Source organism: Calonectris borealis, chromosome 3 (genome assembly GCF_964195595.1).
Source record: "Calonectris borealis chromosome 3, bCalBor7.hap1.2, whole genome shotgun sequence".
Lineage (NCBI taxonomy): Eukaryota > Metazoa > Chordata > Aves > Procellariiformes > Procellariidae > Calonectris > Calonectris borealis.
The window spans coordinates 80,628,230-80,655,997 of record NC_134314.1 but is presented as its reverse complement, the minus strand read 5'-3'; the positions used below and the strand labels follow the sequence as shown (position 1 = coordinate 80,655,997).

Sequence of the window (27,768 nt, the reverse complement as noted above, 5' to 3'; positions counted from 1 at the left end):
GAAGGAAATCCTTTAAATAGGGTTGGGTAACATCAGTTAGGAAACTATAAGATATTACAAATCAGAAAAGACTGATGACAGTGTCTGTAGAAACAAATGCAAAACAGTCTGGAATGACGAGTTAGTCAAAAGGAAATATAATTCATCAATTTCTGAAAAGAAAATTTAAAAAATATTGGAGAAATCAGTTAAATGTAATAGTCTTCACAGACTAAAAGAATTTAGGTCCCATCCAAGGTTTTTACTGCTTTTCAGAGGCATGTGTGTGCAACCATTACGTTACCTCCTAATGACCAAATCCATTTTCAGCCTTTTAACCAGCAGGAGAATCTAAGCTCATCTCTCCAAGTCATATTTCTATAATTTCTTTCAGAAATGTTGTTTTAGAAGCCAGAAGCCCATTCCCCCTGTCGAGCTGAAAGTTAGGCTGCATCTCTCTCAGCTTACACATCATTCACCACCACACTAGCTAATTAAGTGGGTTGAATCTTGGCCACATCACATTTAAAATGAGTCATGTAAAGCATTTTCTAACACAGTTCTTTTAAGATTGGTTGGAACTTTGAGATGTTATGACTCAAATGTCAAATGATATATAAAATACTTTTGATATTTACATGAGACTCACAATTTTATACCTTTCCTGTCTGAGAAAAAAAAAAATCAGGTTGAGCATGAAGTGGATGTAATACAGATCAAACATCACCTCCTCTTTTTTTCTTCAAATGACCTGTTAAGATATTTCTCTAAGTGATTAGGAGAAAACATGAAGATATCCAGTAATCCCAAATGCTGGAATTGAGAGGCATGAGAAGGGAGAGGAAAAAGGTCCAAGAGTCTGGGTGGCAGGTGTGCCTGTGCCTCCATTCAGCACACAGGAATGACCTATCTCCTACAGTGGAGGAGGTCTATGGAAACACCAGTCCTCCTGCCCTCCTCCATGCAACAACCCCCGCTCCTGTGCCTCCACAGCAGGCTGAAGTCATCTTTAACCTGTTGTGGGTGTTATTGCTGTATTATGTGCAGTCACACACTCTTGGACTGCAGCAGTGGACTCTTCATCAAGCAAGCAAGACTCACCCATTTTAGGAAAGATGGTGAGAATTACATCATCACTCCTGATTTCAAAGGATTTCAGAGCTTCCAAAGTTTCTGGGCTTCTAAGAGCCCTTAGGCCACAGAAGACCTTTGCAGGAAAAAAACAACAGACCTTAAGACTCTTTTCATCTTAGTAAAGGCCTTTTGAATATTTCAGTTACTGTTTCCCCATTTCTGGTCAGGCTTGTTCTCTTGTTCAACTCCTTGCAGGCACTGAGATGCACACTGCTTTCTGTTATCTAGATAGCTTTTGATATCACCCTGTATATGTCCAGCATACATGCGTCCAGCTCTGGAGTCCTCAGTTCAGGACAGACGTGGACCTGTTGGAGCGGGTCCAGAGGAGGGCCACGAAAATGATCAGAGACATGACAGAGAAAATGATCAGAACACCTCCCCTATGAGGAAAGGCTGAGAGAGTTGGGGTTGTTCAGCCCGGAGAAGAGAAGGCTCCAGGGAGACCTTATTGTGGCTTTTCAATACTTAAAGAGGGCTTGTAAGAAAGATGGGGACAAACTTTTTAGTAGGACCTGTTGCGATAAGACAATGGTTTTAAATGGTTTTAAACTAAAAGAGAGTAGATTTAGACTAGATAAAAGGACGAAATTTTTTACAATGAGGGTGGTGAAACACTGGAAAAGGTTGCCCAGAGAGGTGGTAATGCCCTGAATGTCCCTGGAAACATTCAAGGTCAGGTTGGATGGAGGTCTGAGCAACCTGATCTAGTTGAAGATTGCTCATTGCAGGGGGGGTTGGAATAGATGACCTCTAAAGGTCCCTTCCAACCCAAACTATTTCTATGATTCTATGTAAAGGAATGTATTAAGGAATAGATTAAAATGTTGCTAATTCCAAAATTATGGGGCATGGTGGCTTGTCTCTTTTCATCCATGGAAGCTCAGAGTTAGATGAAGTCCTACTCTTCAGGGAATGAAAACCTACAAGCCCAGAATCATCAGGTTCAAACAAACACACCTCTTTGTGCAGAGCAATTTCACATGGGCAGCTCTTGCACAGAAGTTTAGAAAATCTGACTGAGAAGCAGGCTGTGAGTGGCCCATCAGAGCCGAATCTGCAACACTCCTCATTATTCCTGTCAGGGAATTCCTCATCATTCCTCATCATTCATGTCAGGGAGACATAGGGCAGGGCCTGGCAGCCAGGGCCCATCCCACCGCCCCAGCCAGGAGCAGGGATCCGATGGGAACCAGGACAGCCCCAGCCCTGGGCATCAGGCACCTCCCTGGGGACGGTGATAGGATGAGGATGGGCCAGGATGTGGGTCCGTGGATGGGTCCAGCTTGGCAGGGCCCACGGCCAGGTAGGGCAGGGCTGTGGGGTGCTGGAGACCGGCCCTGCTATGGCATTGCTGGGGCAGGGGCTGACGGTCCCAGGGGGCTGACATAGGGTCCTGGGCCATGGGCAGGGTGGGGGGGAGTCCGGGGAGGGCTGGGCAGGGACACCCAGGGCTTTGGCAGGGCCTTGACAATTTCCCAGTTTTGTTAATTACATTTTTAGTTGCTGGTTGCTCAGTTTTCAATCTTAGTTCGGTGTGAGAGTCCTGCAGATATATCTGTCTGGGAATATGGCAGAGGAATCCCTCTTCCAAAGAACTGAATTCCCGTTGCCAGACAGAGTTGACATTTCCTAAGCTTTTGTGGTTTTCCAAAAGAGTGGTTGTGACAAGAGGTCATGCAGCATGTTCTGTACAGATGTACACCAGCAAGGAGGGTATGGAAATCATACCTATGTACATAAATGCCCATTGGGAGGAACCATATTGAGACTATTCCTCAGCTCTCACTGAGTAACAAGAAGATGCCTGTGAGGCCAGAAGAGCAGGGAGTAATACATTCCCTTGAGGTTCTAATGGGACTCTTGTCCCATTAGCACACCTCCTCGCAAAGGAGAATTTAATGAAGTACACGTGCAGCCTGGATCCAGGATCCAGGATCGGCCTTATCACCTGACTGCCAGGCAAAGGCCGCACCACCACCCCTCTGTAAAGAACAACCATCCAGCCCAAGCAGATTTGGTGCATACTTGTTGCAATAACTTACACCAGTGTTGGCCCCCCACCTTCACAACCCTTTGCCTAACTAACCGGGGCTGCCACAGGGAAATAGGGCAACGTGGAAGCAATGGTTGAGGAACTTAAGCCAGGATAGTTGAGGCACTCCAGTATGTTTCTTACAAACAGCCCCCAAATCATGCCAACAGCGGAGCCTTGTTATACAGGATGCCACAGGAAAGACTTCACCCATACTGGTCCTTCCCAGACAGCCCAGTAAGCTCATGGCTAAGTAAGGAGGCCCACTCAGATGGAGATTTTAGAAGGCAGATTCTCCGTTTGTAGAGGCTTACCCTTCCAGAAGAGGATGTCCCCAAACTTTCCATAGGTTTCCATGGATTTCTCTGTCATAGCTTTATTGTGCAGCAGGAAAACTATTACATAGTTGCCATCATGGAAACATGGTGGGATGACTCACACAACTGGAGTGCTGCAATGGATGGCTGTAAACTCTTCAGAAAGGATAGGCAAGGAAGGAGAGGCGATGGGGTAGCCCTGTATGTTAGGGAGTGTTTTGATTGTCTAGAGCTTAATGATGGTGATGATAGGGTTGAGTGTTTATGGGAAAGAATCAGGGGGAAGGCCAACAAGGCAGCTATCATGGTGGGAGTCTGTGATAGACCAGCCAACCTGGATGAAGAGGCAGATGAAATATTCTATAAGCAGCTGGGAGAAGTCTCACAATGGCTAGCCCTTGTTCTCGTGGGGAACTTCAACTTACCAAAAGACTTGACACCGTGGCTGTTGCATGGATCCAGCACCTGGTGGGAAGCCCAGAAGAGGAGTCTGCCTCCCACAGTGTCACCAATGAATTCTAAGAGCTCTAACAGAGAGGGAACCCACACATGGTGGCCTCAGCTTCAAGACATTTTCTTCTCTCCCAAAAGCAACTGTGCCTATGCCAGATATGACTCCTTCCACTAATAGGCAAGGCTATCCTTTTCCTAACCCCGTGCTCCTCCCCTAGACATAAAAACGGAGCTCAGAAAGGCATGCCTTTCTAAAGGGGCAGACAGGCTTGTCCCAAGAGTTTCTTATTCCCCACAGCCATACATATCAAGAGGGGTGCACAGTGCACCCATCAAGGAAGAGCTGGGTGAAATGCCATACCTCTTGAGTTCCTCATAGCTTATCATCATGATCCTCTCATGGTCGATATATTTGTTCCATTCCATTAAGTGGTCAAAGTAGGATCCCCAGGCCATTGGAGATGAAGAAGAAACATAGCTGTGTAGGGTATTTCCCAAAACAGGCCCTTACCAAATCAGAGGAGTCAGCCCAGAGAGCTCTCTAGGCATGGCACCAGCGTGGTGAAGTGGGGACCAGGTCAACATGTCTGTTCTTTTGACTGAGGTCAGTGCAGGATCCCCCAGCTCTGGCCACTAGGTTGCACTGAACCACAAGCCCTATTGTGGGAATGGAAAAGTCAGGCTAAAGCTTTCTCATGATCTCTCCATTCAGAGGTAGAAACAAAAAAACCTCTGATTCTCTGGTACTCCCTGTTTCAGCCATAACATGGGCCTGTCTGTCTGTCCTGGGAGTGCCTTGGTAAGGTATGTTGGGGCAGGATCCCCATGCACAGGGTTCTGTGTATGCCCCTCCTGTAAGGAGGAATGCCAGAGAATGCAGGGCAAAGAACATTTCCCATTCATGAAGGCTGCAAAGTATTCATCCCAGGAGGCGAAGGGTGGCAGCGCTGGCATGTTGTTGTAGAATTGGTAATAGGAGACAGCTGCGTGTTTGGGATTCCAAACTAGCACAAGGATCTGGAGGAAGAAAATACATAATTTGGTTCTGATTTGGTGACTGACCAAAACGCCATCTTCTCAACACATCGCATGTCCACTAACACCCACCAGACCGTACAATGCTGGTCTAATTCCTTTTCTTGAGCAAGAAATCAGAGCTTTGGCAGGCCATTTGCTGCTAATGTGAGCTTCAGGGTGAAAACCAGAAGCTTTTCAGTGATGCCCTTGGGACATAGCTCTGAGCTAGCTCCAATCCAGAGAAATGAGCTCATGGGCTACTGAACAGAAGACCCACAAGCAGATTGTGGGTGCACCCTTGCTTCTCGCTGAAGAAATTCCTATTGAACACTATCTTAGCCCCAGCCTGTGGTGGACTTTCCACAGGTACCCTGTCTTGGAGGCAAGTTAAAGCAAACAGAATAACTGCTTGCCCTGCTCAGTTTTCTGTCACAAACCTGGAAGCACCTTTCTGAAGGAGATCTGAAAGGGCAGTGGCACACAGCGACAAGCCCACTGATAGTAACCTCATGAGTCAGCAAAGCTGCTGCTGGGAGAGGATGTTTGTTCACAGGCCCAGCACACAGCACTCTGCCTCTTCAACCTTGGAAATGTGTCTGTGCATTGACCAGCCCAGATGAAAGTGCAGAAAACACATCTCACACAGACAGAGGAAAGCTAATTTGTGGTAAAAAAGCTTTTGCAGTGTGATGCAAGGAGAAGACTCACCATAGCCTTACTTTGGAGAATGGATGGGGGCCAGAGATGAGGTGGCAGATGGGTTAGCATAATTCTTCTGGAAGGCAGTTTCTTCATCCTCTGTAAAGCAAGTGGGAAGAAATGTGACAGGACAGAAGTAGCTTATTCAGTGACATGTGCCTTTTCAGCAATTGTGGGTAATAAGAAAAGGTGAGAGCAGAGAATAAGGATCTTATCCCTTGGAAAACCCACAGGGACGCACTGGTGGTGTAGGCTTCTGCCAGCCTCTGCCACAGAGCACCATTTCACATGAGACAGGCCTGAGCACAGGACACCCAAGAGAAAGATGTTACTGATCAAACCCGCTGGGTCCAGGGCTGGAGCCCCCTGTGGCTTCTCAGCACTGACTGGGCTCTGAGGCCCTTGTCTTGGGACACCAAGGGCAATAGCACATGTTACTTGTGCAGACCATAGCTGCTGTTAAGGCCTAGGCTCCCCATTACCTCTGAGATCAGCCACTGCCTTTCAGCTAATACTACCTGTAAGAAGAGCAGTGCCAATATTTTCAGTCCCTGCCAACCTCATATATCCCAGGATCTCCAAATTCTACACATAGAAATGTCTCTAGCTTCTTTTCAGCATTTATTCTCTCTTTTATTTCTTCTTCTGTATATTTGGCATCTGTTGATTCCAACTCCCTCACTATTTGGTCAAGCCAGTTGGTTCCTGAAAGGATGAAGACACCAGTAGCACATCCATTCTGAACTGCACATTTGCACTTTTTCACGTCAACCTGTTCTCATTTGTGAACCAGTTTGGCTCTATATTGTACCTTAGCCTGTCAATAGGTGGGTGTGCTGGTTTTGGCTGGGAGAGAGTTAATTTTCTTCATAGTAGCTGGTATGGGGCTGTGTTTTGGATTTCTGCTGGAAACAGTGTTGATAACCCAGGGATATTTTCATTATTGCTGAGCAGTGCTTACACAGCGTCAAGGCCTTTTCTGCTTCTCACCCGACCCCACCAGCGAGGAGGCTGGGAGTGCACAAGAAGCTGGGAGGGGGCACAGCTGGGACAGCTGACCCCAACTGACCAAAGGGGTATTCCATACCATATGACGTCATGCTCAGCAATAAAAGCTGGGGGAAGAAGTAGGAAGGGGGGGACGTTTGGAGTGATGCCGTTTGTCTTCCCAAGTAACCATTACGCGTGATGGAGCCCTGCTTTCCTGGAGATGGCTGAACACCTGCCTGCTGATGGGAAGTAGTGAATTAATTCCTTGGTTTGCTTTGCTTGCACGCACAGCTTTTGCTTTACCTCTTAAACTGTCTTTACCTCAACCCATGACTTTTCTCACTTTTACCCTTCCAACTCTCTCCCCCATCCCACCAGGGGAGAATGAGCGAGCGGCTGTGTGATGCTTAGTTGCTGGCTGAGGTTAAACCACCACACTGGGCCATAATCAACAAGGGTATGCCAAAAACCAACAGGGACAGAGCTGTCAGCCAGATGTTGTGGAGTGCTACCCTGCTCACTTCAGAAGCACACCCCATACTTCAGTGGAAACAGAAGCAGACCTCTATTGCTCTTTCCAGCTCTGGCACTTTTTGGTCACCTCAAACTACTTCCTGTGGAAATTACTGAAGAGCAGTGGAGCTCCCACCACAGGGACAACTGAGTTGTCCCTTGTCTGTTTCTGCTCTCCTTCCACAGTGCTGTCTTTGGGAGTGCTCTGTTCCCTCCTCCTGACCAGCTTCAGTTTTTGGTCTCTTAATGACTAACACAGCTTGGCCTCGTTTCCAGCCCCCAGCTAGGCTTCCATGACTGGCAGCAGAAGGGGTCATCAACTAAACCACCAGACCATCAAGTTCCTGTCACCATCCTTGCAACAGGGGTAGCTGTTTTGTCCTCTGCAACCTGGCAAAACTAGTGTGTGAGGGACTGGGCTTGGAGATCCAAGTGTCAGTTTTCAACTAACACCTTCTGGCATGTGTAGGTGGACCCTCACACCTTTAAACCACTTCTGCCTGTGCACAGCTCTACAGGCTGCATACGAAGGGGATGTGATAAGGATCAACAATTCCTCTTTTTCTGCAAATGACCTATTAAGATATTTCTCTAAAGTGAATAGAGAAAAAATGAAGGAATCTAAAATGCCCATAGTGAAAGAAAGAGGAAATAATTCAAGAGTCCTGGTGGCATTCATGTCTTTCCCTCCATTTAGATACATGGGAATCACCTGCATTCTGCAATGCAGTAAGTCTGTGGAAACAGCAGTTCTTCTGCCTTCATTAGCAGGATGTATTCCCTGTATTGTCCTTGCAGCGAGTAGGGTAACAACATACATTCCTGTATTAGCAAGAGTAGTCATAGTATCAAAGGATGTGATTATCCTGCTTTACCCAACACTGGTGAGTTCACCACTTAAATACTGTGTGCAGTTCCTGCACTGAAGCACAAGCAATTTTGAGAATCTTGAGAGAGTCCTGCTGAACTTCCATGAAATCACTGGGAGCTGGAGCAAATGAAATGCATAGAAAGGCTTCGTTTGGCATGGGGGAATCTCACTGCAGTCTTCCACTACTGGAGGTTATAATGAAGACAGAGCCAACTCTTCTGAAAATTGGCCAGGAAATGACAAAAGGGGCATATTGCAAATCTCAACAAGAGGATGACTGACTGCATAGAAGTAAAAAAGCAAGCAAGCAAGCAAGCAAACAAACAAAAAAAAAACAAAAAAAAACCCAAACCCAAAAAAACCACTATAGTTGGAAAACACTGCAATAGATTTCCCGTGGGTGGCGAATCTCCAACCTCAAAGTTTTAAAACTCTTCTGGACAAAGCCTTGAGCAACCAAACCTAACTTTGAGGGTTAGGTCTTTCCCCTGCTTTGAGCAGGAGGTTATATTATTTGACCTCCAGAGGTGCCTTAAAAAGTAAATTCATAATCCTATGAAGTCTGATGTCACCATAAGCTTTTCTCAGGTATTACTGTTGTGTTAAATGATGGCACAAACTTCTGGATTGCAGCATTGTGTACTTGACTACTTATCAAGAAAACAACACTCATCTGTTTTAGGATAGCCTGCTAGAATCATATTGTCGCTCCCGGTTTCCAAGGATTTCAGAGCTTCCAAAGTTTCTGGGCTGCTAAGTGTAGCAGGGTATAAAATACCTCTGTAGGAAAACAGCATGCTTTCTGGGTGAATATTTTCACTCTGTGAAAAAGAATTTTCCACTATTTCGATGACTTTTTCCCTATTTCTGCTCATGTTTGTATCCCTGTGGAACTCTTTTCAAACAAACAGATACAGGCTGTCTTTCCACAATGTAGAAAAACTTTATGCAACATATTAACAAATCAGATAGAGCATTCACTCAGGAATGAAGGTACAAGTCACTGATTAACTCTGTACTCTGTTAATGCCTTTTGAAATTACAGGACTGGAAACTGAAAATAGTGACATAGAGTCTTTGCTGCGGCTGATACTAGGAACAGGAATCTACTGGGGCAACAACTAATAGCATTCAAAATGTTAAATGAAACCAAAGAAAGACCTATAAAAAGGATATTCCCTGAAATATTTTTAACTGGTGAGCAATACAGTGTAATTTGCAAACTGGACAACCAGCATGTAGTGGACGTGTGGATAGTGGATCTCAACGTAGCTTGCTATTGACTCCACTAATGGATATACATCCAAGGATGCAGCTTCCTTCCAGATGGCGGCTCTATCCTGCAGTCAGTCACTGTAACATCATTGCTTCAGGTGATATCTCCAGAGCTAAGGACAAGTACCACCTAAGCCATACTTCTCATGATTAAATACTCACATTTGAAACGCTTACTTCACCAAATCCTATATTTTCATATAAAGCTCTAATGCTTAGGTTCTGCATTAACATGAGTCAAATTCTACCTGTATGACTTCAATTCTATTTCTCTCTACATATGTAGATCATTTCATCTTTGGGTGAAATTGTTCATGATGGGGGAGTTATTGGTATTCTGGCTGATGCCTTTTCAGAAGATAAGGAGCACTGAGATGGAGAAATAGGTATCTCCACAGGACATCCCAACAGAGACATGCAATACAGGAAGGCTGGATTACCCTGTGGAGGGGCCTTTCATTCTTTCTTTCTTTCATAGAATCACAGAATCATTAAGGTTGGAAAAGACCTCTAAGATCATCGAGTCCAACCGTCAACCCAACACCACCATGCCCACTACACCATGTCCCTAAGTGCCTCATCTACACGTCTTTTAAATACTTCCAGGGATGGTGACTCAACCACTTCCCTGGGCAGCCTGTTCCAAGGCCTGACCACTCTTTCAGTAAAGAAATTTTTCCTAATGTCCAATCTCACGCCCTTGAATATAGTATGGGTCTCGTTCACTACCCATATATCAAACCCACAGAGAGCTCCACACTGCTGTGCATCACATCCTTGTCTCTTTCTTCATAAATGGATGTTAGACACTTAGTAAACCTATACACAAGCTTAATTAAGCATGAGGAGGTGTCGTATCAAAAGCACAACTGTAAGACCTGGAAGATTGCTTACAGTTACCTACAAAGAATCATTTAAAAATATTTTTCTAGTCTCCCAAAATGCAGAACCATCAAAATAGACCATTTTATTGGAAATATTTTCTCTAGCTGTGCTATTTTACTCATGAAAACTGGAAATACCGTTCATATATTATGCCTTCTGGCAGCTTTTTTTTTTTTTCAGTTTTCTGTCCATGTGTTTACTCTGAGTTGCAAAGGAAAATCTCCTCCCATTTGCCAATACTGAAGAGGAAGAGGATCAAGAAATTAGCATTTTTCCTCCTGCCTTCAGAGCCAGCTGCCTGAATCCTGAGGGAGCCAGATCACTATAACAGCTCAACATGAAATCTAACAACCTGTCACCTGAGCCGCTGGGGACCCGGGTGCCTCTGGGTCCTTTAACCCTTGGACCCTGATCTCTGCTCATGAGCAGGGCCCTCGATGCTGTCACAGCCGCCTGGCCGGCTGCTCAGCAGCTGCAGAGGTGAGGGCTCAGAGCAGCCCTGTCTCTCTGGAGAGGCTCAGGGGACCCAGGTGTCCCGAGAGTGCTGGGACTCCCAGTCCCAATGCTGTCTGCCCAGCAGCCGAGTGTCTCGGGGTAAGCAGGTGACCCCACAGGGAGACTGTATGACGGTGGCACAGCTCACATGGTCCCCAGGGAAAACTCTGAGTTGTTCAATTCATCTACATGAAAATCTGCCTTGGATGGAAATGCTATTAGCAGGAACATTTGCAGTACAACATAAAGGGAAGATTCACCTTAGCCAAAGATTCACCATAACCTTGTTTTGGAAAATGGACTAGGGAAAGGACATGAGGTGAGAGATGGGTTAGTATAATTTTTCTGGTTTCTTCATCCTCTTTAAAGCAAACAGACAGAAATACAATGTAAGCATCCTCTTCAGTGTAAATATATAATTTCAGGAATCATAGGTAACAAAAAAGACTAGACCAGAAAGAAAGATACTTTTATTTTTGGACAATTGGTAAGGATCTAGCAATGATAAAGTTTGAAAACCACTGCAATTGTGTCAGCAAACTATGTCTTACCTTGAAAAGAGATTCCCAAGTTTTTCTGAATTGATTCTCACACTCAATGCCTTCACATCTGCTTACTTTTCATTCCCTCGAAATGTTACTCATCCATCAAGTCTCCTTGCCCACATTCATTTTCTGACATAGCAGCTTGCCTTTTTCATCCTCCCCTCTTCCATCTCCTTACCCCACTGAATGCAAGGGCCTACAGAGTGTTTCTAATGGAGCAAAAGCACGTGAGATGTTACTGCTCTGAATAGCTCTGTCCTTCATGGTGAGATTGTAAGGGCAGAAAGAGATTGAACCCATAGCCCTGGGATGACGCAGGAGAGGATAAACTTCAGAAACAGGTCATGGTCTGGTTTTCCATCAGATCAGCAAGGGCACATCTACTGTTTATTTTAATTTAGGTGTTCTCCAATTACTTTTAATCTAATTGGTTCAACAGAGTAGTGGTGATGTAGTAGTATTATCTGAGGAATTACTGATAGAGTTTGTGTTTCCCTTGGGAGCAGTGTAGCACCCAGTCTTTGCAGAGATTGTTCCCAGACTCAGTAACAACTACCTACATAACCTCTCATCCGAAAATGCTGCAAGGGTAACAGTTTTTGAAGATCAACAATTTCCCCTTCTTAACTAAAGTAAATGTGCTACTTGCATTTACTTCTCAAAGCCCGCTGTGCATGGAAAGCCTCACTGCAAGAAAAGGCTCTTGTGCGGTATCCATGTCTGAAAACTCAAAAGCTGTCATGAAATTGCAATAGGATTCAGCCAGTGAGAATGCGGAATGTAACTCTCAAATCTGGTGTGGGTCTAATTGGGGAAAAAAATATCACATAAGGAAGTCAGACTTGTTAAAGTCTTGCCTGTTTCATAAACTTATTTCATAAATATTTATTTCATAAATAAATTTAATTAATGGAAGAAGAATTAACACAGATAGGGGATCAATAAGAACATGGAAAGCTGGTCTGCCATATTCCAAGATGCCTACAAGTATAGATCTAGAAGAGACTTAATATGACTTTCTAGTCTTCCTCCTGTACTGCTAAAGTATCAAGCATGCTTATCTTCTCCCTGCCAGATGCTTCCTTAAATTTCTCTGCAGCCTCCCTAAGCAGCATTCTCCACTTTAGACTGACCTGCAACCAGAGGCTTTATTAATTATTGTCTGTGTCTTAGGTATGATCCTCCTGTTACTGTAGATCAGAATAAGATTTGACTTTTTTTTTTCCAGCACTTTCACCATGTTAGCCCTTGGTGAGTGTGATTCCTCAGGTCTTTTCATGCCAACTGCTGCGTGACTGGTTTGCCCCCATTAAGTACTTGTGCCTTTGGTTTCTCTTTTCTAAATGTAGCATTTTACACTTACCTTTACTGAACTTCATGTTTGCCAACCTTCATCTCAATTTGTTATGATGTTTTGAATTGTTTCCTCATTTTCCCCAGTACTTTCAGCCCTCTGTTCTGATCCCCAGACTTAAAAGTCAATCATATATGATATAGATATTAGTCTGTCCACCAGTGTTAAGAACAATGTTGAATATGACCAGGACTCACCACTAAAGGATATTGCTTTAATTGTCCTCCCAATTTTGCTGTCATCCAGTATGTGGAGTTTGACCATGAGCACACTATTGCAATCAAGTTCATAACAGCCATGTAAACAAGTGAATATTCCTGAAAGTATTGCTGCTGATGACCCTGCTTCTGGATGCCTTTTGTCACTGTTGTATGAATTTCTAGGAACACAAATCTACTTTCAGTACTTTAATTTCATTTCTATAACCGCATTTGTAAGTTGCCATCTCCACATATGACACCATAAATTTGTTGATCTAGATTGTGTCTCTTTTGTCATATAATTTCAGAACCTCTCTGATGCTGTCATTTATTGTATCTTCTGTCTATGGCTTAATCAAGAGTTAAGTTATCTTTTAAAGAAGGAACATGAACAGCTTTGACATGGTTTATACTTATCACCTTATTATTCTCAAAATGTTTCATGGTTGGTCATTTTTGCTAGTAAATTTCCAGGTATCAAGTTAAGGTCACTGCTCTGTTTTGATTCTTCTTTCTCACATTTTTAAACACGGCTATTATGTATGTCCTCCTCCAGGCATCTGGTACCTTTCTGGGTTCTTACAGATAATTTCTAGTTGTTCAAAGGTGGCTTGTGTCAGGACTTTCAGATGCTCTGCTTTTGAATCTATTCATTTTTTCTAAATCTTTTAAGTATTATTTCTAGCATTCCTATTTCTTTGCAAAACTCTGCATTTCTACATGTCCAGGCAGAATTAACCAGCTTTAGAAGAATGAAGCAAAAAGTCATCGAATACTTTATTCTTTCCTAGTGTATCTTTTCTTTTTACTTATTTGGTTGGGTGATGGGTCTATAAATTGGGTGTGGTTTTTTCCTGTTTTTAATTCAACTATATTTAAAGAATCTTATTTTGCTATTTTTCTAGATGGCTGAAGTGCAGTTGGTCCCCAGACAGGTCTGAAATACTGTGTCCGCAGTGCCAAATACCAATGCCGGTACAAAATAGCTTAGTAACGTCTCGCACCATCACTCTTGACAATGCCATTTTCTCAATACAGCCATTTCAGTGAATTTTGGCATCTTCAGTTTCAAAGAATTTCCAGTTATGGAAATTAATCTATTTCAGTGTTTAAGTATTAATTTTTAAGTTAAAGCTTAACTGTAGGCACATATGTAAATCAAGAATGAACAGAGGGAATGCTAACTGTAGTTTTGTGGTAAGAGCACTCCACTGGCATTACTGGTGGGAAACATCACCTGTATTCACTACATTTTCTTTTCCTATTTTATGGCTGGAGCATGGGAAACATAACAGCAGTTCTTAGAAGTGGCACGTAGGTGTACAGATCAAGGACTCTCTTCAAACACAGGAAAAAGATATTAACTTCATGATTTTGGTTTTTACTAACCTTTATACAGGTAGAAATGTGGTCTTCAGTGGAGCAAGTGCAAATTTATATGGTATTAAAAAGAAAATTATTTGGGATTTTTGTGACACAGAGAGAATTATTCATGGTTACAGATAACTCAGCACTTCTCGGGCCCCACCTGGAGTACTGTGTCCAGTTCTGGTCACCACAATTCAAGAAAGACATAGACAGACTGGACGGGGTCCAAAGGAGGGCCACAAAGATGAGAAGACTCAGGGAGGACCTCATCACAGTATTCCAGTACTTAAAGGGCAGCTACAAAGAGGATGGAGGCTCTCTATTCACAAGGAGCCACATGGAGAAGACAAGGGGCAATGGATACAAGTTGTACTAGGAGAGGTTTCATCTCGATATAAGAAATAAGTTCTTTACAGTGAGAACAATCATTCACTGGAACAACCTCCCCAGGGATGTGGTAGAGTCCTCATCACTGGAGGTTTTCAAGATGCAATAATCTCACCTAGGCCCCCTTTCCCATTAAAGGTTGGACCAGATGATCTTTCGAGGGCCCTTCCAACCTGGGGTGTTCTATGATTATATAAAAGCAGTGCCTGTTAACACCAGCCCGTAATCTGAAATACATCCTAAAATTCTGCATTCAGAGAGATTAAAATCCCTAAGAATGCTGATCCCCATTCCCCTTCATTCTCCTCCCTCTAACTTTCATCCAGTTTGTACTGAAATCATGGGGAAGATATCCTTTGTCATTAATTAAGGTTGTGTCAAATCCATATTTTTGCTAGTGATCTTTTCTGTGAAAATGTGGCCTGATTTGAAACATTTTTGCAAAAAAAAAAATTTCTACATACTAAATAATTATAAGTAGTCTAGAAAGACTGAATTTGGCTAGAAAGAAAAAAGGGGCATTTCCTTCCAGGTGGCAGCTATGAATCAGCTATGGCTGTTAAGTTTATCTGAATATGGTTAGTTGCCATCTTATTCAGCAAATAAGTGTAGCCAAAGCAAGCCAAAGATCTCACCTTTAAAACAAAAGCCCACTATTCATAATTGTCACTGTAAAGGCTGCTGCAATATGATTATTACATTAATTCTAAGGTGCTTGGATCATTTGATCTAGTTTTCTAGTATATAACATTCAGATGATCGGAGAGTGAATTGGAAAGCTCTTGCTCTAGCCACATTTCATTAGTCTTCAGGCTTTACAGTACACTTCATACTTCAACTTTGTTCCCAGTTTAGTTCCTCCTATATGTTCTTCAAATGCTTTGTCCATTTTCTCATTCTGATCTTCACTGAAAAGATTCTTCCAGTCACTTATACCACCTTCAAAAAAGCAAAGGAACTCTTGAAAACCAAGAAATTTCATTATTTTTTATTCTATAGATCTGTCATTCTTGTTCCATTGTACACTAAATGGAGTTGATCCATTTTTCAAGATAAAACTTCACTCATTTTTGCACCAATATAATTTTGTGAAGTCAGTGGAGCTACGGATCTGTGAAACTGCTATAATGCAAAAGAACGTACTTCTCTTCAGGTGACTGTGTCCAAAAAAGCAGCCTAAAGTCCTGTTTCCCTGCAGCTCTCTACTCCAGTCAGTTATGACTGACAAGGTGGAAGATCATGAAGGCTTGATTAAGAATCATCTGGCAGGAGGCAGAGCTGGGTTTCTGCTTCTTTGGCAGCTTGAGTTTTTATCCAGTGACTTTTTAATGTAAAATGCAGAAATAGATTCTGACAGACAGATTTGCCCTCTCAAACTACACTGCAAAAGTAGTTCCCTTTTGTTTCACCTTCTCTCTGTATCTGATTCTTCCATGCTTGGTTTACTTCTAACCTGTGAGTGTGAACAGGGGGTTGGCAGTGGCCCTTTCAGGAGATCCTACACCCTCCTAAAAAGTGTGATCATGTCACTCGGGCTGAGTTTGGCCCAGTTTTGCCTGCTCAGGTAAGCCTCTAATGCCTGAAGAATCAGTGATCTTGGCGCAGAGATGGAGAGGAGTTCAGACACATGACAGTTCCTCCTTCCTGCCAGTCATCTGTGGACCTCTAAAATTTGCTCTGTGCGGTTGCTTCTCCTGTGCTGGCTGCAGCCTGCTGCCAGAACCTTGCTGTGTCTCTTCCTCACCAGTGCTTCTTGACTAATCTTCTCAAGCATAACAGCGATAAACTGCTTGATACTAATCTGTAATGCTAATATGTGTGCAAAAAAGAAGCAAAGCATGAGTGGCCCAAGTTCTTGAGAGCATGACATTTCTACCTCTGGACCTCTTGGAGTTCCTACCTTTGCGAAAGAGAACACTGCCAAATGCCCCATGGGTCTTCTGTGAGTTGTTCTTCATTGACTGGAAGCTGCTCCTCTCTACCACGCTCTGAAGCTCTTTCTCAGTCAGGGAAATCCCAAAGAAAGCAGCTATGTTTTTCACACCCAGGACTGGATTCTGAAAAGAGGAAAGTAACATACCACATGACATTTGAAGAAATTACACTGCTTTCCAAGGTGTTTGCACTTGCCTACATCTCTCTGCTGGCTACATATATAGAATATTCATAGACTTCAGTAGGAAGTGATTCATGATTCTATGATTCTATGACTGCAGTGGTACACAGTGTTTCTCTTCTCCATAATTATTTCAGAGGAGATATGAGCTGTCTTCCTATAGATAACACAAGATTGTACATGATTTACAGTTGAGCAAAAACTGCACTGTTGAATATATAAAAGCTCCCCCCAAATAATTACAGGGGATTTTGATTTACAGTGATTTGGGCTTATATCACAGATAAAAAGAAAACAAGAATCATTTTCACAAACAAAATTTTAAAAAGGCTTTTAAGTTTGAATTTCACATTTCATTCCCTCAAAATAAGAGTCTATCTCATACAGTATCATGCATTTTGAATACACTACTACAATATAATGTTTAATTGGTTTAGGAACAAATGCTCTTTGAAGTATAAAATATTTGTAACTATTGGTAACCTCACCTCTTTTAGCTCTTCGTAAGTTATTGTCATAACATTTTCCTTATCAGCATATTTGTTCCATTTGGAAAGGTATTCAAAGTAGCATCCCCAGGGCACTAAATAAAACAAAAGAATCCTAAGATGAAGCATAAATGAAGATTAGACAAGCTCCTTATGAAATAAACCAACTTTTATTCCTTAAGTTGATCCCTTAGCCATGGCCATTATTAATCATGTCTATGTCAGAGTTTACACCCTTCTGTGGGAATTACGGGGTTTTGCTCCAGGCTGTTCTGATACGTGCACATGTCTCAGACATATGGTACAATTTGTAAGTCGGTACGGTAATACTTGTATTTCAAGACAGATGTGAGTCCACCAAAGAGCTACCAGTACTCAAACCATCTTGCAGACTCCCTTAATCCAGTTTAAAACCTTGTTTAAGCCTCCCTTTTGCTAGCCATGTGATACACCAAACTGAAGAATTTATGCAATTTTAAACTAGTGGGCTTATTTTCTTTCTTTTTTAATGTATTAGACTTAGTCCAAATCATTCCTCTGGTCCAATATGGCATGTAGGTGTTCAGACGTCTGCGTGGGCACAAGATGCTGGACATTGGAGAGGAGGGGTGAAGGGGATCCAAGATAGAGATAAGGAGGAACTGCTTCTTCCAGAGAAAATATCAGTTTGTGTAAGTTAAAGCAGTTTGTGGAAGTGCAGTTTTGATAACAATTTATCCCTAGGAAGTAAGACAAGTACTGTAAACTTTAGTTCAAATTTCTAACCTTCTGTCTTTCTGTCTGCTTTTGTACTGTAAACCAAAAAATCCTAGTGAAGCTGATTTATGAAGTGCAAGGTTTTTAGACAAAGTCAAAGCATTGAATAATTGACACAGACAGAAGAATATACTGTACTTTTCTTCGTCATGAAAGCTACGAAGAAATCATCCCAGGTCTCATAGGAGGGAAGAGGAGACATGGCATTGGTAAAATGGTAAAAAGATGTAGCTACATCTTTTGGATTGCGAATCAGCAACAATATCTAGAAAAAAATAAAATATTGTATTTGTAGAGAAAGATATAACAGACAATAGTATGAAGAAAAAACAATAATCTACTTTATAATTGCAGTTTGGGGAATTTCTACTATCTTGTATACAACTTGCAGAATCAGCAATTTCATTCTAAATTCAGAAGGTGAAGTATTTCACTTTGCTTCAGTACCTAATGAAGATGATTGCCTATAATTATTAAAATATCTTTTACAGGTTAATCAAATTAATTATGCAGAATCTAAGTATGTTTTGGTCGATACAAGCATCATTCATCATTTAGGTAGTGGGGAAAAATCACAAAAATACAAATTCTCTCTGAAACTTGTCACTCTGAAGCCATCACTTGTGACAACACCATGAAATGCCTCCCATAGGAGATTGTGTCAAAATACATTTTACTGCTGGAGGATTTGTTCCACCCCTCCCATCTCGCTTGTGGAGACTGACACAAAGGTGTCAATAAGGATGAACTGAGATTAAGTGAGATGAATGGCAGTACTTAAACAGGCATGTAGAAATGGCCAGGCTGAACGCTTAAGTGTAAAAGTGATTCTGATAATTGGCAGAAAAGTACTAAATTGGCTTTAAAAAAAATCTGTTGGAGTGTTTGCTTTCAAGACATTAAAATCAGCACTCACCTTGGCTTTATTTTTGAAGATAGACCTGGGAAGATTTTCGGGAAGGAGATGAGTAAATATAACTCTTCGAGAAGGTAATTTGTTCATTCGCTTTCAGGAGGAAAGTGGACAATTCAGTTAGTACAAATACTCTTTTATCAGCCTCTGATAAAATATTGCCTTGCTAAACTTATCAACAGTTATTGGCTCACAGAAGTACTTCTTTTTTGTGAGCATTATCCTGGGATCTTAGTGGACTGCTCTGAGTAGCTCTAATCTTCAAAAGCCCCTGAGAATAATCAATTGGAAAAAGATTATCCATTCCTAATTCTCTTCAGTGATAATGAATTTAACATGTTCTATTAGACAAAGAATCAAATCTAAAGGTAAGATGCAGACTCCAACTGGGGCTATGTGAAAGCTGAAGGATCTCAAGGAGAGAGAGAAGGGGTGAGGAGAAAGAGCTAGTAAAAGAGACAAAAAACAGTATTTCAGTATTTGACATTTCATGAAATTCTTCTTAAATGCAAAACATGCTACATTGAATTTCTGCAGTTCTTGCATTTTTAATGAGTATGTGCTCCTCTCAAGCCCTCTGAAGTGTCACAGAATCATAGAATCGTTTAGGTTAGAAAAGACCTTTAAGTTCATTGAGTCCAACCATTAACCTAGCACTGCTAAGTCCACCACTAAACCATGTCCCTAAGCACATCATCTACACGTCTTTTAAATACCTCCAGGTGTGGTGACTCAACCACTTCCCTGGGCAGCCTGTTCCAAGGCTTGACAACGCTTTCGGTGAAAATTTTTTTCCTAATATCCAATCTAAACCTCCCCTGGCCCAACTTGAGGCCATTTCCTCCTGTCCTAGCGCTTGTTACTTGGGACAAGAAACCGACAGCCACCTCACTACAACCTCCTTTCAGGTAGTTGTAGAGAGCGATAAGGTCTCCCCTCAGCCTCCTTTTCTCCAGGCTAAACAAACCCAGTTTCCTCAGCCGCTCCTCATAAGACTTGTGCTCCAGGCCCTTCACCAGCTTCATTGACCTTCTCCGGACACGCTCCAGCACCTCAATGTCTTTCTTGTAGTGAAGGGCCCAAAACCAAACACAGTATTCGAGGTGCGGCCTCACTAGTGCTGAGTTCAGGGGCATGATCACTTCCCTAGTCCTGCTGGCCACACTATTTCTCATACAGGCCAGGATGCCGTTGGCCTTCTTGGCCACCTGGGCACACTGCCAGCTCATGTTCAGCCAGTTGTCAACCAGGTCCTTTTCCTCTGGGCAGCTTTCCAGCCACTCTTCCCCAAGCCTGTAGTGTTGCATGGGGTTGTTGTGACCCAAGTGCAGGACCCGGCACTTGGCCTTGTTGAACCTCATACAGTTGGCCTCGGCCCATGGATCCAGCCTGTCCAGATCCCTCTGCAGAGCCTTCCTACCCTCGAGCAGATCAACACTCCTGCCCAACTTGGTGTCGTCGGCAAACTTACTGAGGGTGCACTCGATCCCCTCATCCAGATCATTGATAAAGATATTAAAGAGAACTGGCCCCATACTGAGCCCGGGGGAACACCACTTGGGATGGGCTGCCAACTGCATTTAACTCCATTCACCGCAACCCTTTGGGCGTGGCCATCCAGCCAGTTTTTTACCCAGCGAAGAGTATGCCCATCCAAGCCATGAGCAGCCAGTTTCTCCAGGAGAATATTGTGGGAAACAGTGTCAAAGGCTTTACTAAAGTCTAGGTAGACCACATCCACAGCCTTTCCCTCCTCCACTAGGCGGGTCACTTTGTCATAGAAGGAGATCAGGTTAGTCAAGCAGGCCCTGCCTTTCATAAACCCCTGCTGACTGAGCCTGATCACCTGCTTGTCCTGTACATGCCATGTGATGGCACTCAGGATGATCTGCTCCATAACCTTCCCTGGCACTGAAGTCAGACTGACAGGCCTGTAGTTCCCCGGATCCTCCTTCCAGCCTTTCTTGTAGGTGGGCGTCACAGTTGCCAACTTCCAATCCACTGGGACCTCCCCGGTTAGCCAGGACTGCTGATAAAGGATTTAAAGTGGCTTGGTGAGCACTTCCGCTAGCTCCCGCAGTACCCTTGGGTGGATCCCATCTGGTCCCATAGACTTGTGTGTAGCAGGTCACTAACCATTTCCCCTCGGATTATGAGGGCTTCATTCTGCTCCCCGTCCCTGTCTTCCATGTCAGGGGGCTGGGTACCCAGAGAACAACTGCTCTTACTGTTAAAGACTGAAGCAAAGAGGACATTAAGTACCTCAACTTTTTCCTCATCCTTTGTCACTGTGTTTCCCCCTGCATCCAGTAAAGGATGGAGATTCTCCTTAGCCCTCCTTTTGTTGCTAATGTATTTATAGAAACATATTTTTATTGTTATTGTTATTATTTACGGCAGTAGCCAGCTTAAGTTCTAGTTGGGCTTTGGCCCTTCTAATTTTCTCTCTGCATAACCTCACAACATCCTTGTCCTCCGGAGTGGCCTGCCCCTTCTTCCAAAGGTCATAAACTCTCCTTTTTATCCTGAGTTCCAGCCAAAGCTCTCTGTTCAGCCAGGCCGGTCTTCGTCCCCGCCGGCTCATCTTGGGGATGGCCTGCTCCTGCGCCTTTAAGATTTCCTTCTTGAAGAATGTCCAGCCTTCCTGGACTCCTTTGCCCTTCAGGACTGCCTCCCAAGGGACTCTGACAACCAGGCTCCTAAACAGGCCAAAGTCTGCCCTCCAGAAGTCCAAGGGAGCAGTTCTGCTGACCTCCACTCCTTACTTCTCCGAGAATCAAAACCTCTATCATTTTGTGATCGCTATGCCCAAGATGGCCTCCAACCATCACATCACCTACAAGTCCTTCTCTGTTCACAAACAACAGGTCCAGCGGGGGCCTTCCCTACTTGTCTCACTCACCAGCTGTGTCAGGAAGTTATCCTCCACACACTCCAGGAACCTCCTCGACTGTTTCCTCTCTGCTGTGTTGTATTCCAGCAGACATCTGGTAAGTTGAAGTTCCCCACGAGAACAAGGGCTAGCCATTGTGAGACTTCTCCCAGCTGCTTATAGAATATTTCATCTGCCTCTTCATCCTGGTTGGCTGGCCTATAACAGACTCCCACCATGATAGCTGCCTTGTTGGCCTTCCCCCTGATTCCTACCCATAAACACTCAACCCTATCGTCACCATCATTAAGCTCTAGACAATCAAAACACTCCCTAACATATAGGGCTACCCCACCGCCTCTCCTTCCTTGCCTATCCCTTCTGAAGAGTTCATAGCCATCCATTGCAGCACTCCAGTTGTGTGAGTCATCCCACCATGTTTCCATGATGGCAACTCTATCTTAGTTTTCCTGCTGCACAATGGCTTCCAGCTCCTCCTGTTTGTTGCCCATGCTGTGTGCATTGGTGTAGATGCACTACAGTTGAGCTATTGATCCTGACACCTTTTTGGGGGGAGAAACCCTAATTCCACATTCTCAGGCACTTCCGTGGTTTCTAACACATCCATAACCCTTGTGTCTTTGCTGCCGCATGGATCTCCAACCCCTACCTCCACTGCGATGGCAGACCTAAGGGCCTCGCTAACACACTGTCCCTCAAATATTGTCATGCCGCCCACAGGCATTATTTCTAGCGAGCCTTGTTTTAGCTCTTTCTCCCTTCAAATCTAGGTTAAAGCACTTTCAATGAGCCCTGCTAACTCCTGTGCAAAGATCCTTTTCCCCCTTTGAGACAGGTTACCCTGTCTGTCTCCAGCAGGCCTGGTGTTGTGTAAACCGACCCACGATCAAAAACCCCAAAATTCTGCTGGTGACACCAGGCTCGGAGCCAGGTATTGATCTGCTGGCTCTTGCTGTTTCTTTCCTCATCATTCCCTGCAACTGGAAGGGTAGAGGAGAACACTATTTGTCCTCCTGATCCCTTAAGCAGTCGTCCCAAGGCCCTGAGGTCTCTCTTGATTGCCCTATGATTTCTTGTTGCAACTTCATCGCTGCCTACCTGAAAAATCAATAGTGGATAGTAATCTGAGGGCCGTACCAGGGTAGGAAACTTTCTCTTCATTTCTTCATTTATGCCTCAGCATTTGGCAATGCAGATGAGATTCATCCTGACCAGATGCCACATACAGAGAAGTGGGAGACTTGTTATCAAACAGTGGAATATTTCACACACCACAAGTGTATTTGAAGCACAAAATTTTGACAACTTTCATATATATTCTGTGCCCACCTCATATTTCCCAGTATCTCCAATTTCGAGGTAGGGGAATTCTTCTAGTTCTTTATCATTCGCGCTGCTTTCTTTATTCTGCGTTTTCTTTTCAAATATGGCTACCAGATCATTTAAGATTTGACCTAGCCAGTTTGTGCCTGAAAGGGGAAAAATACAGAATTATTTGTAAAATCTTCAGAATAAACAGAAATGGATTTGCCAGGAAAGCCAAGAGGTAAGTAGTACTACCAGGGGAGTTGCCTGGTCTCCTTTCATGCGATACAATCACAGCTGACTATCTGAACAATCGCCTCTCAGGGTCCTACCTTCGCTCTTTATAAGGATACATTTCTCCAATGCGAATGGCTCAGTACATCATAAATTAACTTGTATATTGTAAATTAACTTGTATATTGTAAATTAACTAATAAAGAAGAAGAACCACTAAGATTCAAATAGAAAAACTTGCATTAATGTAATAAATTTTTAATGACAAATATAAGGGGGGGGTGGGGTGGTAAACCTGTACCTCAAAACCTAGTATATTATATATGTTTTCTGATGTGCTGCACAGGATTATCTTGGGAGGAAAGATGAGTCACAGAACTTCAACACAGGAACAGAACTAGATCTGAAAATTGTGCTATATGTGCTCATTTTCTTTACCAATAGGCAAAAATTCTCTAAAGTGACATTTCTTATACACATTTATTATATTTTTATTTAAAGCATAAAAAAGAGCCTGTAGAGAACTCCCAACTTTAGCTTACTATTTCCCGACTTCTGGACACTGGGTTCGTACATTTTTGTCGCTATAGTCTTAATAACTGTTCAGGTACATAGCATTTCTTCAAAAGAAATCATGATAAAAAAGCAAAAACTTTACAATCCTGTCAACTGTGACTATCTACTGTAAGACAGTGTGAATCCAACTGCTGGAAGAGAGAAACAGCTACGTTAAAATGGATATGAGAGACATCTAATCCAAACCTGTACCTGCGATATGGGCCAGTATAGAGTGCTTTCAGGCAGAAGGACAAAGATATAGGGTAAACTTGCAACCCTAGCAAAGATCTCCTCTTGATTTCCCAATAGTCAAAGATCAGTGTGATCACTTCAAGTGTTACAAAAATAATTTTTTGATACTTATGGATTTCAGATATTCTTAACATCTATGTGAAATAAACTAAAGAATATGCAGCATGGCATGTGAAGCTACCAAAAGCTCCATTCTGTGTATAAATATAAAACTATTAACTTTACAAATGTAAATGTGAGAGCAGATCCTGCAATATCGGGAGATCTAGTTATCTAGATGAGATATCTAGGTGAGAACTGTATTTTAACTCTAATTTGTTCATTTAACTTCATAACTATAAAAAGTAAAGATAACAAGAATCTTTACATGCTATAGAAAAGAAAATCAGATGTCTTTTTCTCAGTCATTTGAAAAATTCCCTATTTAAAATCTTCATAATTAACTTTGTTGTGCTTTTTGAGAACAAAATTAGTTCTGCAAAATTTTGTGACAATTCTAAGTACTATTATTTAGTATATGTATAATATATAATATTATATATCATATGATATATATTATATATATTTAGTACAAACCTACTTATTTGCCATTACATAACTTTATTTATGAAGAAAGAAAACTATATTCACCAGATTTAGGGTATCCTGCCAAAATGATATCATCACTTGTTGCTTCGAAGGACTCCATGGCTCTGAATACTTCAGGACTGCAAAAAGTAACAGGGTAGAGAATCCCCTTGTAAGAAAAAAGCAATTTGTCACGATCCATTGTGTTAGCAGCAAGTATCGCCTTATCTATGATATCAGTAAATTTTTTCCTGGACTTCTCCATTCTTCTGTCTCTCTCACACACAGGCTCCGTCACAGTGTGAAATGCTATGCACAAAAAGAGAGCCACAGATTACCTTTTAATAGGGGGTTGGGTTTAGGTGTTGTTTTTTTTTTTTTTTACCCTGTGAGCAATAATTTACTACTCTTTCTGAAACTGTAAAGAAATACGCAACTCCAGTCAAAGACCTTAAGTCATTTGAACCTTTTGAAATCAACAGAAGCTGAACATAAGCAAACAAGAAAAACAAGAAAATGCAATTGCATTCTAGGTTAAAGGGCTTAACTAACTTCAAAATACCATGCCAAAAAATCTGTAATTACAGCACAGAGTTTATAAACAAAATATATCAAAACAGAACATGAATTGTAGGCTGGCATTTAAACAGCACGATCACATTCCTCAAGGCAGTTTTGCTCTTTCCAGTACTCGCTCTGCTGGGATTTGGTTTTTGTTATATCACTAATCATTCTCACAGAAATGGGATCAAACATATTGGGATTAGGAGAGAAAGTGTTCAGTGCGCTGGCGACTGAGCTGTGGACCGCCGCGTGAGGGTGGCTGACTGCACCCTCCAGCTGGTGCCCAGGAGGGCAAGTGGACACACACATTCTTTGGCCATTGTTCAGACTGCAGTACAGAGTTCTGGCTTTCTGGTGGTTACATGGAAATGACTCATTTACACATGTTCTTTCTTTAATGAGCTCAATCATTGTTTAACAACTGATCAGTCATTACTGAGTTGGTAATAATATAATCCCAGCTACAATGATTAGCATTTATAATGCACTTCAGGTGATGAGCTTCTGACTGCAATGACCTCAATAGAAAAACTGACGTTAGGCCCAGGTTTAATATTCAAGTTTCCGGCAAGAGGATGGGTCGCAAGGAACAAGAAAACAACCCCACGAGGTTCCATCTTCAATAAAGTCAGGAATTCCAGGAAAATGCAATGCACCTAGAATAAAATGAAAAAATGCATACTATTAAACCATCTTGCCACCCCTGAACACTCAATACAAAACTACCGACCTTAAAAAAACCCAAAAAGCTGGATACAAGTGTATTTGCTACTATGTATGCTGCTGAACCTCGACTGGTCCCGAAGCTCTTGCCTCAGACAGACACCTCCAAGGTGTCCTCCAGGACCAAAATTTAGTAATGTGAGCCTTTGATACATCCACCTGCCACGACACCTGAGCCAGGAGATGGGAGGAGTATATCTGTGTTACACAAGAAGACCCTCTGATCCTGCCAAATACTGAACCCGGAGACTGACAGAATACATCAGTTGATTTAAAGTTTCTAAGAAGCAGCTTTAAAAACATGGAGATTAAAAACAGATTAAAGAACTTTGTAATCTGCAGATTAATGGTATTTGTCATTCCACATTGCCTCTAAAGGTTTTTGACTTCCCATACTTATCAGACCGAGTCTTACCTGGTTGTGGAGCTTTGCAGAAAGAGGCTGGTGACCTCTTCTGTGATAGCTACAGGACACTGCCAGCTGACAGTTGCCTAGTGGACTGAGCTGCTTATGCCGATCCATTCCCTGTTAAATGAAACAACAAAGCAATACCCTCAAAACTTGTGCTCTCAGATGGTAAATGAGAAGAGGTGGGTTTCTATAAACTATTCCTATGATCTGCATTAATCTCAGTAAAACTCTGGAGAAGGCTTCGATAAATTAGTCCTCCAAAATGACCTAATTTAAGATGGATCCATTAAGATTGATCCATTCATGAAGGTACCCTTAATCCCCCTGATCATCCATCTGCAAAAAAAAAATTCAGGAGGGAAGGGGCATTCCCTGGGATCCTATGAATGAGTCCATGAAAAGTAGGGCTTAAAGTAGAATTGGCTCTACAATGGAAATGCCATATGTGGCATTTTCGCCTTTGAATAATGTAGCATGTGCCTGATCAGAGGGGAGTCAAAGCCTCCAAACAGAGACCAGGATGGTGAGATGTCTTAGGTTACGTGACAAAAGCTTGTCTGTACACCCACAAAGGAGCACAGAGAAACAGTGGAGGGGGAGCCCAAATAATACCCTGTCCAGATACTCCCAGGCCCATCACGGTAGCCATCAGATCATCAAAGGCCTGTCTACACAAGCCCAGAGGACACAGGGAGACAAAGGCAGGCAGGAACCCAAGTTAAGGACTCAGACAAAGGGACACCCTGTCCAGGCCCCTCCTAGGGCTGTCCCAGGAGAGCTTCAGCCCCAGTGTCCTGATGTGAAGATGACCCATGAAGATGATCAGTGCTGGAGCACCTTTTGAAGACTGGCAGAGGCTGCTGCCTGGGGGTATAGACATATTAAAGAATGCAGGGGAAGAGCCTTTCATGATTGCACATGACATTATTATGTCAGGAGTACATGACAGGTGTGAGACAACTGCCACAAAACAAATTATTTACCAGCCTGTATGACACTATATGTATTTACTTAAAAATACAGGAAATACTGAAAGAGAGGTGAAAAATAATTAATCCTCAGTACATGATCCGGGCTGATTTTCTTGACTACTTTAAAAAACTGTTTGAGCTGGGGTCTAATCTGTTGTAAAATTTTCTAGGATCCTCCTTCATCTTTTGTTTTCTTCCTGAATTGTAGAGTCTTCTCGTGACGGTCACCTTCCCTGTCCAGGACAAAGCTGGTCACAACATCAGATTAGACCACTATCCCTTGTCTGCAGAAGTATACCCAGTTCTGTCCTTCCACCACCCAAAATTTCCCACATTTCTTCTAAACTTTCCTCCCACAGCTTTTTTTCAGCCTCAGCTTTGCTGTTTCTGGAGAGTTTCCACTCTCTTAATCCCCTCTCTGGAACAAGGTAGGAAATAAGCAATTTTCCACAGCTTTCATCATCTCTATTAATGTATTGGCTAGTTGCCAAAGCACAGA

The 27,768-nt window shown here is 42.7% G+C and overlaps 1 protein-coding gene and 1 pseudogene across 1 annotated transcript; both read right to left on the bottom strand.

Moving 5' to 3' along the window:
* Nucleotides 1-3,002: 3,002 nt before the first annotated feature.
* LOC142081409 (sulfotransferase 6B1-like) lies at nucleotides 3,003-8,883 on the bottom strand (annotated as a pseudogene).
* Nucleotides 8,884-13,527: 4,644 nt separating this feature from the next.
* LOC142080608 (sulfotransferase 6B1-like) lies at nucleotides 13,528-25,096 on the bottom strand. The gene is made up of 7 exons (XM_075146344.1): nucleotides 24,663-25,096; nucleotides 23,013-23,152; nucleotides 18,794-18,883; nucleotides 18,016-18,142; nucleotides 17,122-17,216; nucleotides 16,418-16,574; nucleotides 13,528-15,456 (listed from the first exon to the last, which is right to left on the bottom strand). Exons 1-7 carry the CDS (start codon nucleotides 24,862-24,864, stop codon nucleotides 15,326-15,328), a joined length of 942 nt encoding a protein of 313 aa, XP_075002445.1. The 5' UTR covers nucleotides 24,865-25,096; the 3' UTR covers nucleotides 13,528-15,325.
* Nucleotides 25,097-27,768: the final 2,672 nt, after the last annotated feature.